The sequence below is a fragment of the Elgaria multicarinata genome, chromosome 4 (assembly GCF_023053635.1).
Source record: "Elgaria multicarinata webbii isolate HBS135686 ecotype San Diego chromosome 4, rElgMul1.1.pri, whole genome shotgun sequence".
Classification (NCBI taxonomy): Eukaryota; Metazoa; Chordata; class Lepidosauria; order Squamata; family Anguidae; genus Elgaria; species Elgaria multicarinata.
This window is the reverse complement of record NC_086174.1, coordinates 33,658,090-33,672,900: the sequence shown is the minus strand read 5'-3', so window position 1 is coordinate 33,672,900 and position 14,811 is coordinate 33,658,090. Positions and strand designations below refer to the sequence as shown.

Here is a 14,811-nt window from a genome sequence, read left to right as displayed (position 1 = left end):
CATGTGGCCGGATGCCAAGGTTTGTCCCGGTTCCTCGTGGTTCCTCCGAAGGAGCTGTGACCTGCGCACGGGGAACAGAGCTCCTCAGGAGCACTGCGCCCATCGGAGGTGGGGTGGGAGGAGCAGGGAAAATAAGTTTTTTTTAAAAAAAACACAACTTACCTAATGTGCACGAGCACTCGTGCGCATCTTCCCCTTTTAAAAAAATGGCGGGCAGGCCCTCTGCCTCTGAGGTCGTCGCACGCCGCGTGTGAACGGGGGATCTCATGATAAAAACATTGCGAGATCTTCATTCCTCCGTCGCACAATAACAGGTAGGTCTAGCTAAGGCCTTGGTTTCCACTAGCACAACATCATTTGCGCTAGCAATGTATCCAACCACCGATAGTTTACAGGGAACCACTAGATAATTGTTTCATCTGTGAAACAGCAACTGTCATTCTATGAACTCTTGTCTATTTTATAACAGGATCATTTAAGACCAACGTGCCTTTGAAGTACAACATATTACTAAATGCTGGGAGTCCCTCCCCACTTGTAAAATCCATTGGCCAGCCCAACTTTGCTCTTTTGGACAATCTGGATCCGTACACACAGTATGAGATAAGGATACAAGCCTGCCAGGATGGTAAGATGTGAAGCAACTCTCTTTTGTGATCAGCAGACAGTGCAGTTTTGCAAAATAGATTCTGTTCAGCAAAACAGATAACATCTTATTTTGAAATTGAACTGAAATGTTTACCTAGTAAAGCAAAGCCTGGCACTGAGTGGTGCATTTTACATTTCTCCATATTATATCATGAATATTTTAAAAGAAAATTTAGACCGTTATTTGGGGAATGTTAGTCTTTTTTTTTTATCAAATGCATTATGAAAAAGCATAAAACGGTGTTTTAAAATTGTCCTAGAAGTACACATCAGATAAAACCCTTTCTCAGTTGATGTTACATCAGCAGTTTATCTCTCTTTTTTATTATTCATATAAAGCAGAAGGATATTGCTCTCTTATTTAGGATTATAGGGAATGTATGAAACCTGATCTAAAGGATCTGCTAGCATGGTAGCATCTACCACTTACAATGGTAGAACTCCACAGAAATTGCCCTGCGCTATTATTCTTGCCATGTTCGCGCCCTTCGATATTAGTCTGTATTCTAAAAGGGAATGTGGAAGAACAGAAAATAGTTCATGTATTGCAACAGAGACAAGACTTGAAAATAAGGCAAGAATATGAAATTTGTATGTGTTAAAAGAGCACAAAGATTGCAAAGACTCTTTGGCCCAGTTCTGACATGCATTTTTCCAGTTTACTAAACCATAGATTAGCAAGCTGGGAATGAGACTTGGGGGAACTGTGCTCTTCCCTTTCCCCACCCCTTGCCTTCTGCCTTCATACCTGGTTAGCTTAAACTACAGTTCCCTGTTACATCCACAGAGTGGAAGTGTGGCTTAATGTCTATTTACTATCTAGGATCTCGAACTATATTTTTAATGGGCACAATGAGGAACTATATTTTACACCAGGGATGGACAACTTCGAGGACCGGGGAGTCAAATTCCTTACTCCCTCGGACATCACTGGTGGCTCCACTCCTGCCCTGCTCCTGCCGAATTTGCCAGTGAAATTCATCAGCATCGCAGCAGGTTAAAAAGAACCTTCAAAATAACCCCCCTATTTTAATGGAAACATTGTGATTTGCCACTGAAATATTGTGGTAAACTGCAGCGGTGGCAAATAGAGGCGGCAAAAAGGTTGCCCGCCCCTGGTTTACATTAAGAAGGATCAGCACAGTGACATTGGTGCATCAAGTGAGGGAGCAAGGGACGAGCACATGAGCGCAATGTTAATTACTGGCTTGCTAAATTATGGATTAGCACAGTGGGGGAAGTGTGTCCAAAGTGGTCCTTCATTTGTTTGTGCTAGCAGCTGTCATTTCAAATGAAATACTTCTGTTACTATCAATTAAAATGCATTGTAGCTTTGCATTAAGACATATACCTTGCTTCTTGGTTATTTGACAATCAGAAATGCATTTTGCGTTGGTTGACGAAAAACGTGATCCTTCTGTTTTTTCCTAGTTGCCTGTGGAGTTGGTGAACGAACATATGCAAGGACTGCTGAAGCACCTCCTAAGGATTTGAGCACACCTGTCATTACAGCCACTGGGTCAGCGTCTATACGAGTAAAATGGTTGCCGCCTAGGAAACCCAATGGAATAATTAGAAACTACTTTGTTTACAGGTAGTTCTTATTATACCTCTCTCTTTTTAACCAGGTTCAAAGGTTCATTTTGCAGAATATTGCAGCCCCTCCACCATTCAGCTCCAAGAATGTTTAACTTCTCTTCCCTCATGAGTTTGCATATTAGTATGGGTAATACCAATGCTGCTGAGCTCCAAAGATAGTAAACTTTTGGTGAGGCATGTGGGATGAGCATTTTCACAGCTGTTTCAAGCCTGGAACATACAGCTGACGATTAGGTGAAGTCTTGAAAATCTTGGGTACAAAGGGCCTGGAACCTCAGAGGTAAGGAAGCTGAAAGAAGAGTGCAGAGTAAGTAAAGGACAGAGGAAAAGGAAGCTGAAGGGAAGGTATGTGAAGAATGAGGTTTCAGAAAATTGACAGAGGAAACAGGTAATTGGAGGCTAGAGGAGAGATGTCTGGATTTCGTGAAATCAATCCCACGTGTTTCATGGATTGTGTGGTATTGTTCATACTAGGATCCGTTCAGGGATAGATTCAGATTCATTTTTTTCAGTATGCAGAAAAATACGTCAATAGTGCTGTAAAAACGTTTGCAACAATTTATATAATTTATGTTAGTACATAGTATTTAGCATATTGTCCCCCATTCCATTCAACTTTTCCAATGTATATTTTCCATCATGGCAAGTCTTCTTGTGCATTTTCCTGCAAACAAATCTGCATAAATTTCAGGAAAGTTAAAAAAAAAAAAGGAATCCAAAAGCCCACGGAGTCCACACAGCATGGGGAGGGCAGTGGATTCTGCAGGTCAGATTCTCAGAAATCTGAACTCATTTTAGTCCATCTCAAATTTCTCCAGCATCCCTAGGCTAAAGAGGGGGCTCCGAAGGAACATCACAGCCCTTAGGATATAGATGGGTTGTGGTCTGTGGGTGAAGAGAGAAAAAGAGAGTGGGACTGGCAAAGAGAAAGGGTGGAAGAAGAAAGTAGGACAACATAGGCAGTGGCCTGAACATTATTATTATTATATTTATTTGTATCCCACCTTTTGCCCAATACTGAGCCTCAAGGCAGCCTTACAAAGCTTAAAACATACATTGTAAAACCTAGGAAAAGAAATGTACACACACACACACACACACACACACACACACACACACATATATATATATATATATATATATATATTAAAACATAAATGTTTAAAATACACGACAAAATTATAAGTCATTAACATAGATGGAAGGCCAGATTATTCGCCAAAGGCCTGCTGGAACAAACAAGTTTTAGCCTGCCTCTGAAAGCCCATCAAAGAGGGAGCCAGTCTAGCTTCCCCGGGAAGAGAGTTCCAAAGCACTGGAGCAACCACCAAGAAGGCCCTCTCCCATGTTCCCACCAAGCGCGCCAAACATCATGGACCAGAGCAATTCATGTATGTTGGATCCATGGAGTTAAAGAAAAGAGGAGTGAAGGAAAAGTAGGTTTGGAGCAAAATTTCAAATATGGTTCAAGAGACTGGGGACATGTCTAGATGAAGAGATATCCTGGGCATTGCCATGGGATCATCCCTGTGCATCCACATGACTCACAGGGGATCCCGGGTGCAGGGAGGCTTTAATACTGGCTTTTCCTGCAGTCTCAGGATTGTCCTGAGGCCGTGGGCAGTATGGGCAGCCATCACGGTTTCTATCTGTCTGCTCATGAGTAACTGCAAGGAGCGGAGAAGCAGGTACAGGACACGGAGCTCTTCAAGCGCTCCGTGCCCATCAGGGGGTGGGGAGGGGAGCGGGGTCAGGGCTTTTTTTTTACTTACTTTTTCGCTGGAGCGCTTGCGCGCTCCAGTTCCGGTGTTATTGTTTTTAAAATGGCAGGTGCGACATCCTATGTCCTCCTGGGACGTGTCGTGCCGCTTGTAGACTGAGGGAGAGGATCTCGTGATCAGCATATCGTGAGATCCTCCCCGTCCAGCCCCCTGGTGTAGACATGCCCGAGGTTTGCTAAATGAATGGTATATTAATTTATATACCGCCCCATAGCTGAAGCTCTCTGGGCGGTTTACAACAGTTAAAACAGTGAACATTAAAAAGTATACAAATTTAAAACCATCAAAAATATAAAAACAGTGTAAAACAGTATCCATGTTAAACAATGACAGTTCTGGAGGCCATTAAAAAACAAACAAGCTTAGCACGTGGACAGGCAAAGGAAAGAGGATTCAAGAGGTTGCTAAGAGTTGCTCATTCTAGAGCATGACTGGGTGGAAGATACTGAGAGTTGTAGTCTAACACATCAGGAAGGAAGACTGGCTTAGGGTCTATCCCAACAAGGGAATTTGGCCAGTTGTGATTTCTACCAACTCTGCAGTATTGTAACCTAACAACCTTAAGGCTGTGGCCAAAAAGTGAAAAGGCCAAAAAGAAGCAGATGATTTGGGGGGGGGGGGGGCTAAAAATGCATACCTGTAGTTGAATTAACCAGCCAGTTCTTTGGCTGAAAGCTGCTAGAAGTCTCTAAAATGCCTATTCTCTTAGTATATTTCCTCCTTATCTGTGCTAATTGTATGACAAAATAAGATCAAGCCCCTACTCTGCATAAAGGGAAATAATGTATCTCTTATACTCTACGATATGGCTTCACTTGACTGGTTTTGTAAATAAAGCCGATGATTACAGCTGCAATTCCACGGCAGCCAGAGAAAGGGAAAAGAGGAAATATAATGCAGAAAGTGGAAAATACTGTAAATTGAATTTGACAGCATTTGATGGCATTTGATTATTCTAGTCACAGCCAAACAATGATATAAAGAGTAATATGAAACAGAATGTGTTACTGCCTAGCAGACTCGAAAGCAATAAACCTTCCTCCAATGTGACACAATCACTTCACAATCATAATTGTAGCCTGTTTGATACCTCTGAGTACAGCAGAAGGGCACTGACTGACATAGATACATTTTGTTTTTTATTTAAAGTGAAATGAAAATGGCGCACTGGGGCTCCAGATACAATCGTTATATTCACCTACATAGGCATGAATCACTTGGCAGTTATTTCAGCTGAAGTTTAAATGTGCTTAGACAACAACAATATCACATCTTTCTCAGATAGCTGTGAAAAAAAATCAGAAATATGTAAGGACAGAAATGGGATGTAAGCATGCAGGGTTTTTTTCATGCGATACCCACGCATAGCCTTAGACTGTTATAGCAAGAAGCCTGCAGTATTTCTAGAGGATGTTATGGTATGTAATTTCTTTTTCATCATTTGCTGCCACTGCCTAGCTGTCGTTTATACACCAAACTAAATTTATTTAACCCGCAAGTGAGTAGGCAGCTTTTCATTAAAACTGAACGATGTATATTTGCAAGGGTCTGGAGTTCTCTGCTAACCTTCCTGACATGCCTCTCCCCACTACCAATTCCAAACCTTTGTTAGAAAAAAACTAAAGTTTTTATTAAAACACAATTGTGGTGGCAGCAATATGTATTTATTTATTAGCTCTATACCACTCTTTATGCTCCATGTATGTGTGTGTGTGTGTGTGTGTGTGTGTGTGTGTGTGTTGTGTGTGTGCATTCATATGAATAAAGTGGTTTGTACAATAAAATAAAACAAAGATAGCAAGTAATAAAATTAAAAAGCATCGAAGATTGGTTCAAAAACTGGCAGGCATAAGATCAGCACAGTTGAACAATTAAAAGTCTGGGGAAGTAAAAGGTCTATGCCCTTTGTATAAACATATGTACTTGTTTCCTTTTTTTTAACGTTGTAGAAATCTAATTGTAACACTTTGTAGAATTGAGGAAGACACGGAATGGGTAGAAGACAGGAACAGAATGCATTGTCTGGGGGACAATAGGCTTGCTGAAAATTGGAGGAAAGTATGGAGAGGTATGCATACAGAATTAAGAACCACCTCCAATTATTTTTAAATCCAACATCCAGAACTTCTTTGGACCTTTTCCACATTGATGTGGGGAGGGGGTGGATTTAGGATATCCTTGCTCCCAGTTTCTTTCTGAAGGTGTGAATAGAGCTTATGGCATGAGCCTTATGTACTTGCAAGCTGTACAGAGGTAGGTTCCTTCCTTCCATTGGTTTGGAACTCAAAAAATGTTCTAGTCCCCTGATTGTACACTGAGAGTGGAACTGTATGCACTTAGGTTCTGTTTGGACCTTTCACTGAATGTAGACACATCAGGGGTAGAATGCTACACACACACACACACTGCATTAGGTATAAGCATGGTTGTAGAGAAGTGTAAGGGATCTGTTCTGTTGGATTTTAAAAATTAATTTTGTGCATCACAGAAATGGACATAGACCAGGTACATTTTGCATTCTGAAATCTACATTTCCAGACTAGCAATGCATTCTACAGAACAGGTAGAATGCAGATTCTGCACCAGTTAACAGTTCCTAAAAATGACATCTTTCTCTTATGTTGCTGACTCTATGGGAGAAAAGTTTCTAGTTAAATGAGCAGTTGAATTCAACATCTTTGGGCTATTGAAATGATTAGGGACTGTTCAGCCACTTCTGCTCAAAGTTTATTCTTACATAATCTCTCTCTCTCTCTCTCTCTTTTAGCACTACAGATGGAACCATTTACCTAACCATAAGTTTCTTTCATTAAATATTCAGTGGTAATAAGATCTAAACACTTTAACCAGACTACAGAATTCAGCTTTGCTTATAGAACTGCTCATGATTGGTGGCATATTTGATCTATTCATGCAGAGAAACTGTTTATCACAGGTTTCCTATGTTATTAAACACTATATGTTTATCACAGATTTTCCATGTTAATAAATACTAATTTGTGACTCCAATAAAAAGCTACTGTAGCTAATTGAGAAGCTGTGCAGATCAAACCAAACTACTAAGCATTAAAAAGAGGTTTGCGCTACTGAAAAAAAACCTTAGGGGTTCCCTCCCACACACACACACTTTTCTGCAACTAACTTATTTTTATAACTCACTAGGAGGGTATTTCCACCTGTAGCGAAGCAGAGGACACAATAACCACATGTAGGCTCAGTTCAGACAACACATTTTTCTCTTCACAGTGGGAAATCTGCACTCAACAGTTGAGTTTTTAGGAGGTACTCACCACCCAACATGTTCTAACTCCACTGTTGTGTGACTGTGGGCTCCCATGGAGTTGAGTAAAAGGCAGTGTAATGATTGATTGACAGTTTCTCTGCCCTCTCTCCTCCCCCAGTCCTCCTGAGGTATCCCATCAGCCATTGCTGCAAAAAACCAATTCCAGTAGCTCACCTAAAGTAGCACTCGCTCCTTTCACTGCTCTTGCCAGAGAACTCTGTAATCAGTGGGAAAAGTCCACTCCACTCAACTGGAAACTCCATGGAACCCTTCACACAACACACAATATAATGGTTGTGTAGGAACTCTCCTCTGCACAACATGAATATTCACCATGGAGTGTTTTCTTTAAAAAAAAAAAACACTGGGGTGGAGTTTTCCCTCCAGACAATACATTTCTCAACTGTGGTGTAAAAACTCCACTGTGGAGTTCTAAAATCACCATTGAGAAATGTGTAGTCTGAACAGAGCCATATTCAGGCTTGGGTGAAATTGGCCACAACCTTTTACCAGCTACAGCTTACACAGCTTTTGCGTGATATAGGGCCTAAATCCAATTATGTGGCAGCCCAGTTACTGGCTTATTCTTTGCCCCAGCCTGACTGTAGGGGGCAATGTTGGGCATGATAGCAGAGACCCATGGCATGCACTGATCACAGGGTCCCATCATGCCACTTGGATATTTGCCAGCCATGCCAGACTTTGTACTCAGGCCTTACCTAGACCTAAGGTTTGTCCCGGGATCGTCCCTGCCTGCTCCCAGGATATCCTATGTATCATTTACATGAACAGGATGACCCTGGGATGATACCTGGATAAACCTTAGGTCTAGCTAAGACCTAACAGTCCACTCTGGGATACCTTATAGTTCCACAAGCCCCCACTTCTCCCAAAATGGATTTGGTGCTAAAGAAAATGCCCATTGTTCATATGGAGTCATCATGACACCTACCCAGTATGCCATCCGATACCATTTCAGCAAATCTAACATAGTTGCAGTTGCAAGTGGCAGATAGTATAATTTATTAGTTTGGTGGTTGGCACAAGGGCAAATATGCTTTAACTCACTAAGAACACTTGAATCTCAGTTAAAAGAAAAGAAAGTACCTGCATCCATTTTTCAACTCCATAAACCCTTCACTAATCATATTCCCCCTATACCAGACTTGATTTTATTGCCATTGATTGATTTTGCAACTCTTTCTGGAAGTGATTTGCCAGTTTCTCAACAGCAACTGTATTTTTTGCGGAAGGCTAGCTGCTTCTTCAGCATTGCCGTTCTTGGTTGGAAATGTCTATCATACATTTGTCATAATAATATCTAGTATTCATATAGCACTTTTGAGTAAGTACTTCATGTAATTACCTTACTGAAACTCTTCAACAGCCCTATATGATAAGTCACTCTTATTATCTCCATACTGCAAATGTGGGACTGAGTTTGAGGAGTCTGTGTGTGAAAGGACTTACTAAAGCCATTGAAGATGCTCATGGTAAAGGTCAGATTCAAACCAGACTTCCCACTTTATAGTGTAGCCTATCAATTGGCCACTATGCTACACAAAATTTCATTTGTTTTTGATCTCTGTCAACATCTCTATGCCATGGGGTGTGCATATGTGTGTGTCCAGGGGAATTTTAGGATGTTTTTAGGATGTTTTAACAATGTATATTCTGTTCTTAATTCAGTTTTATGTATTTTATATTTACTGTTGTTCCCCGCCTCGCTCAAATGGAGAGGCGGGTAAGAAATAAATTTTATTTATTAATTTATTACATTTATATACTGCCCCACAGCCGAAGCTCTCTGTATTTATATGGATTTTTTTCTGGAATTATTATTATTATTATTATTATTATTATTATTATTATTATTATTATTATTATTATTATTGAATATTGTTTTTATACAATATATTTACAGTGGTTATTTACACAAAATAAATAAATAAATGCAATTGCTTTGTACATTTCATAAATATGCCAAATTGTGCGATTGTATATGTGAACTGCATTATAAATTATGCATTTTAAGTTGTTTAAAGCAGCAAAGCAAGTCTCGGATTGATAAGAATAGAAGCATTGCATATATTTCACTTCTCCCTTTATCCAGTTTCTAGGTCTTCTCTGGGGAAAAAATGGGAGAAATGGTTTTTCTCCATGGCTTTAAAATTTCTGGAAATTTTACATCTCTATGTGGCTGAAGAGATTAAGGTTGCAATAGTCAAGGATAGAAATGAGAGCATGAATCAATTTCAGCTGAAAGGAAGGATGGATTTTTGCAGTGTTGTTATGGGGAGAAATGACACAACCTGGGGAACAGAGTAGAGGGAAGCATCAAGGCTACCTAAATCAACAGAGTAAGATTATCTTCCCCACCCCCTCACAGTCTATAAACCCTAGGCTGAAAATCATCCTGTTTATTTATGTGAGGGATAACCATGTTAAGGAGAAATTGCCATTGTGGCATGATTAATTGGATAAATTCTTATTAGTATATCATTTGTAGTAGAAATGAAAACCAAATTTGATCATCTGATCTAAGGCCAGATCAACACCAAGGAGTATATGACACTTTGAAAATGGTTTGAAAACTGTATATGGAGTGTGTCCTGGGCCCTAACAGTTGTCACTACTGTTATAAACCTTTTTAAAGCAGTAGTATAGATCCTGCCCTAGCCAAAGTATTTAGGCATCCAAGGCTTTATCCCATTTGTAAAACCGTCACCTGGATAAGACTAGTGAGTAAAATATCAAGATGGTTATTGCATAGCTGCTCATGACGTCTGATAACTTTGAAAGAATTTTCACTTTTGCTCTTGCAAAAAGAAGCCCACAATGATAATTTTATCCTTTTTACAAAGGCTGTCATGAAATAGTCTCAGGCCAAATCTAGATCTTGAGTCAAATCATTGCAATCCCATCATGGTAATGCTATATCCCCCCTGTACATTTATACCTTGTAGGACACACAATGGAATTTGTTGCAGTATTTTGGATAATGTGGAATAGAAAGTGGTATATGGAATGTGCCCTAACAGTTATCAGTGCACTTCAATACCACTATAAAGCAAGAGTGTAGAAACTTCTCTACATTTTTTAAAAATCCTGCTGCATTACTGGGGCTTTCTGTTTCCACTTTTTTTGGGTGGTCACATGGTTTGGATTGAATACTGCCTCTCTCTGCATTCACTTCCATTTCATTTTAATAAGATTTATTATTATTATTATTATAATTATTATTACTATTATTATTTATTACATTTATATACTGCCCCATAGCCGAAGCTCTCTGGGTGGTTTACAAAAGTTAAAAATGCCACCTAGTGACTTAATTATAGAGCAATGCCAAGTTTACACAACACTAGGAGATCCTATTATTTCTCAGATATTACCACATTATCTCTGATTTTCTTTTTAAAGTGAGATTTCCAGGGCATAGCTCAGGATGTTGACCATGTCATATAACTGACCCGCAAACTTCTGTGAGTAGTCAATCATGAGTGTGCAATAAATCACTCATTTAGAGAAGTTCTAGCCCTGGAGACAAAGAGCACTTCCTTCTATGCAGTGTTAATTTATTTATTTATTTATTTATTACATTTTTATACCGCCCAATAGCCGAAGCTCTCTGGGCGGTTCACAAAAATTAAAACCATCATAAAACAACCAACAAGTTAAAAACACAAATACAAAATACAATATAAAAAGCGCAACCAGGATAAAACCACGCAGCAAAATTGATATAAGGTTAAAATACAGAGTTAAAACAGTATAATTTAAATTTAAGTTAAAATTAAGTGTTAAAATACTGAGAGAATAAAAAGGTCTTCAGCTGGCGATGAAAGCAGTACAGTGTAGGCGCCAGGCGGACCTCTCTGGGGAGCTCGTTCCACAACCGGGGTGCCACAGCGGAGAAAGCCCTCCTCCTAGTAGCCACCTGCCTCACTTCCTTTGGCAGGGGCTCACAGAGAATGATAAACACTACAGAATACTAGGGTACAGTGATTGTGAAGTTTGTACTTCAGTATAAAATGACTTATCAATGTGTAAGCTAGTTACTCTCAAGTTATTTACAGATCATTTTTGTGTAACTTTCAGGCGTCTTGTGGGCACCCAAGAGAAACTGCTGGTGTTCATCTGGTCTGAAGGTGCTTTAGAATTTATTGATGCTACAGATGTTCTTCAGCCATTCACTGAGTATGAATACCACATCAGGGCTCAGAATTCCAAGGGCTCTGTGAATAGTCTGTGGTCTTCAACACAAACTCAAGAAGCACCACCTCAGGGCATGAAAGCTCCTTGGGCCCAAGCCGTGAGTGCTTACTCTGTGCTTCTGAATTGGACCAGCCCCACTTCTCCTAATGGTGCTCTTTCTCAATATCGTGTTGTCTATCAAGAGAGGCAGAGCGACCCAACATTTAACACTCCAGCTGTTACTGCGCTGACTGTACCAGTAAGTGTTAGATAACCAACTACTGTTTGTAGTCTTGTTCTGACTTAGGAATCTGTTTTTGAAATGCATAGTTTCCCTCTCTGATCTCAGTTATGGTTTTAAAATATATACTTGGCCGTCACCCTTTTAAAGAAATCTTAGTGCTTTAACTGCTTGTTTTAGTTAATTGGGCAATTAATGCACATATGAGTAAAAAAACAATCATTCTGAAGTCAAAAGCATTCTTCCTTTGCATTTAGTTGATGCACATATTTGTCGTAATGAGCATAATCTTGAGAGATGGGAGAATGCCTCTTTTAAGGTGATACTTGCAACCGACGGTTTCCTGCGCTATTGCCTGAACCCTTAAAACAGGCTTAGAGAACCTGTGGCACTCTAGATATTGGACTCCAACTCTCCTCAGCCCCAGCTATGGATATATGAGAATTTCATTTTTCCTCACAAACCATGCAAGCGTGCCCCGTACAAAGCTCCCAGAGTGAGTGTGAGCACGTGTCTGCCAAAAATATTCGCTAATTGTCGAACACGTGCTCCCGTTTGTTTCATTCCTGATTCCCAGTTTGATTTGTGCAAATTTCCTCAGTATACTGAACCAGCCCCACTTTAGTTTATACAGGAAATTTGTGCAAATTAGACATTCACGCAGATTTGGGGAGATATACACAAATCTCCCGTTCAACCACAGCTTGAAGTTTCCCATTTGTGGAAAGCAACCAGTGATCGCAGATGTAAACGGGAATCAGTTACAAGATGAACACCAAGGAATGTTCAGAGCATCATAATGATTTTGAACATCGCTTATTCATCAATTTCTAGCCCCAGCCAGCATATGCCTAGAGTCAGGGATGATGGCAGTTGTTATCCAATAACATCTGAAGGTGACAGATTTTCCATACCTGTCACTCAGGGAGAAGAGGGCTGCCCATTCTATCCCACCCCCCAAAATCCACATGTGCACCAGCCCCAATCTGATTTTCCCACATCAAGCAGGAAGGTCTAAAAGGGGATTCTGAGCATGTTTGGCTAAACACATGAAAAACCATCCTGTGATTAAGGAGTGGTAGTGCAGGATTTCCAGTCGCAGAGAGGATTCTAAGCATATTCAGCTGAACACACAAAGAATCTGCTTCAGAACTTTGCACTCAACATAGAAAGGGTGGGGTGGAGCCAGCATGTGTTGACAGTAGGAAATGTGGCCAGCCCCGCTCCTTCCTCCTGAATTGGGCTATACGTTTCTAAGTACGTTTATTAAAAAAATAAATTTGCTGCTGGTTAATTGGAAGCAATTAAGTCTATCAAAATGCTTTAATCCATTGATCTAACCAATTAATAGATTAAATGTTGGAAGTTCTAAAATATATACATTGTGAATTGCCTAATTGCTCGGGTACGCTTATAATGGATGTGCAAAGATGAAAGAAAGATAGTTAACCATCCGCATGTGAACTATAGCCCAGTTAAATCCCAAGTATGTTTACTCAGAAGAAAGTTCCACTCAGCATAATAGAATCTATGTATTAGTAAATACACTTAGGATTGAAGCCTTAAGCTTCAAAAGCCTAAAATTAAGTAAAATCAGATGTTTTTCACCCCTGAAATATTTTTCTTTCTTTCCACATTTGAAGTGCATGCTGTTTGAAGCATGATAGTAAAATTAACATTAGCTGACGCCTATGATTTATGTTTAGTAATTAGGGAGATTTGCCTCATAACTCTTCAGAATCAGAAATAAATCAACCATCGCAAAAAAAAAATATGGAAAAAGGGGGGCACCTAGCACTCATATACCGTAGTTTAAAAATAATTTTAAAAAGTAACTTGGGATTAGATTGATACCATTACCTTAGGGCAGAAATGGCAAAACTGAGGATAAGGTACAGTGGTGTGACTTTACTGTTCATTTGGTATTCTACCCATGGTAATGTCATCAAACACGGCATTAGACTGGCATTGTGTATGAAATGTGTATAGCAAAATGGTGTCCTGGATACAGGTCACAATACTTTCTGAAGGTGGGTTTATAGGTGAGGTACACAGTAGCCCCTGGGTAGGAAGTCAACTGTCTGTTGCCACTGCATCTTATTTTAAAGTGGTGGCATGAAAAGTATCAGCATTCTTAAAACCACCTCTGGCACCAACTGGCCTAGTATTTATTTATTTATTTATTTGTGGCATTTATATACCGCTTATAGTAAAATCTCTCAGCAGTTTACAATATTAGTACTGTCCCAGCATACAATACTAAAAACTTCTATTCAATATAATCTAATATTTAATCTTAAAGAAACACAATATACATTATATGATGTGAATATAATATTCTATATTAAAATTATATGAATATAATATTCTTGTGAGCTTGGCTTACTTCCATGTGTTTTAGATACCAGAGGTTGTCAAGATTGGGAAGGATCCTATGCAAATTTACTCAGAAGTAAGTCTCATTTCTTCAATGGGGCTTTCTTTCTAGTAAGTATGTTTAGGATTATAGTCTGAATCTCTCTTTCAAATCTTTAAAATGTTGACAAGTATGTACAATAGAATTCTTCAGCTGTTTAACAAGTAAAGAAATGGCAGGATTGTACATATCTCTGATTCCCTCAATTGCTTATCTACTTCATGGTAAAATATCTTTTAAAAATCCCATGAATATTTGCATCAAAGGCAAATATTGTTTTCCACCAAATTTCAGAAGTATTCTAACACTCTCTTCCAGCACTTTAAGTATCTTTTCTATAAGGTTAAACTGTGTTTAGAATTAACAAATGTTCAGTTTCTAGTTGTTTTCAAAATCATTTTCAAGTCCTGTTCAGCATGTGGTGGAGCTTCAGAAGTCATCTCTCCAGTCATGCATTGAACTGCCTTCCACACTATGCCAACAACAACAGAAAATATCCAAGATGGTTGCATTGAGGGTAATAAAATGTACCAAAATGGCTTTTTAAATAATGTTGCCACAGTATGTTTCTTTAGCATCAACATTTTAACGCCTTTTAAATTAGTATTTTCCTGGCACCAGAGAAACATTACCCTAGAAAAACCTG

The 14,811-nt window shown here is 39.4% G+C and overlaps 1 protein-coding gene across 1 annotated transcript in view; it reads left to right on the top strand.

The window, feature by feature from the left end:
- The window catches only part of USH2A (usherin), a 594,633-nt gene that overhangs the window by 489,907 nt on the left and 89,915 nt on the right, over window positions 1-14,811 (top strand). The window contains exons 59-61 of the mRNA XM_063125387.1: window positions 470-628; window positions 2,080-2,242; window positions 11,413-11,767. Of these exons, the coding sequence (XP_062981457.1) occupies window positions 470-628; window positions 2,080-2,242; window positions 11,413-11,767 (677 nt within the window). The remainder of the gene's footprint in view (window positions 1-469; window positions 629-2,079; window positions 2,243-11,412; window positions 11,768-14,811) is intronic.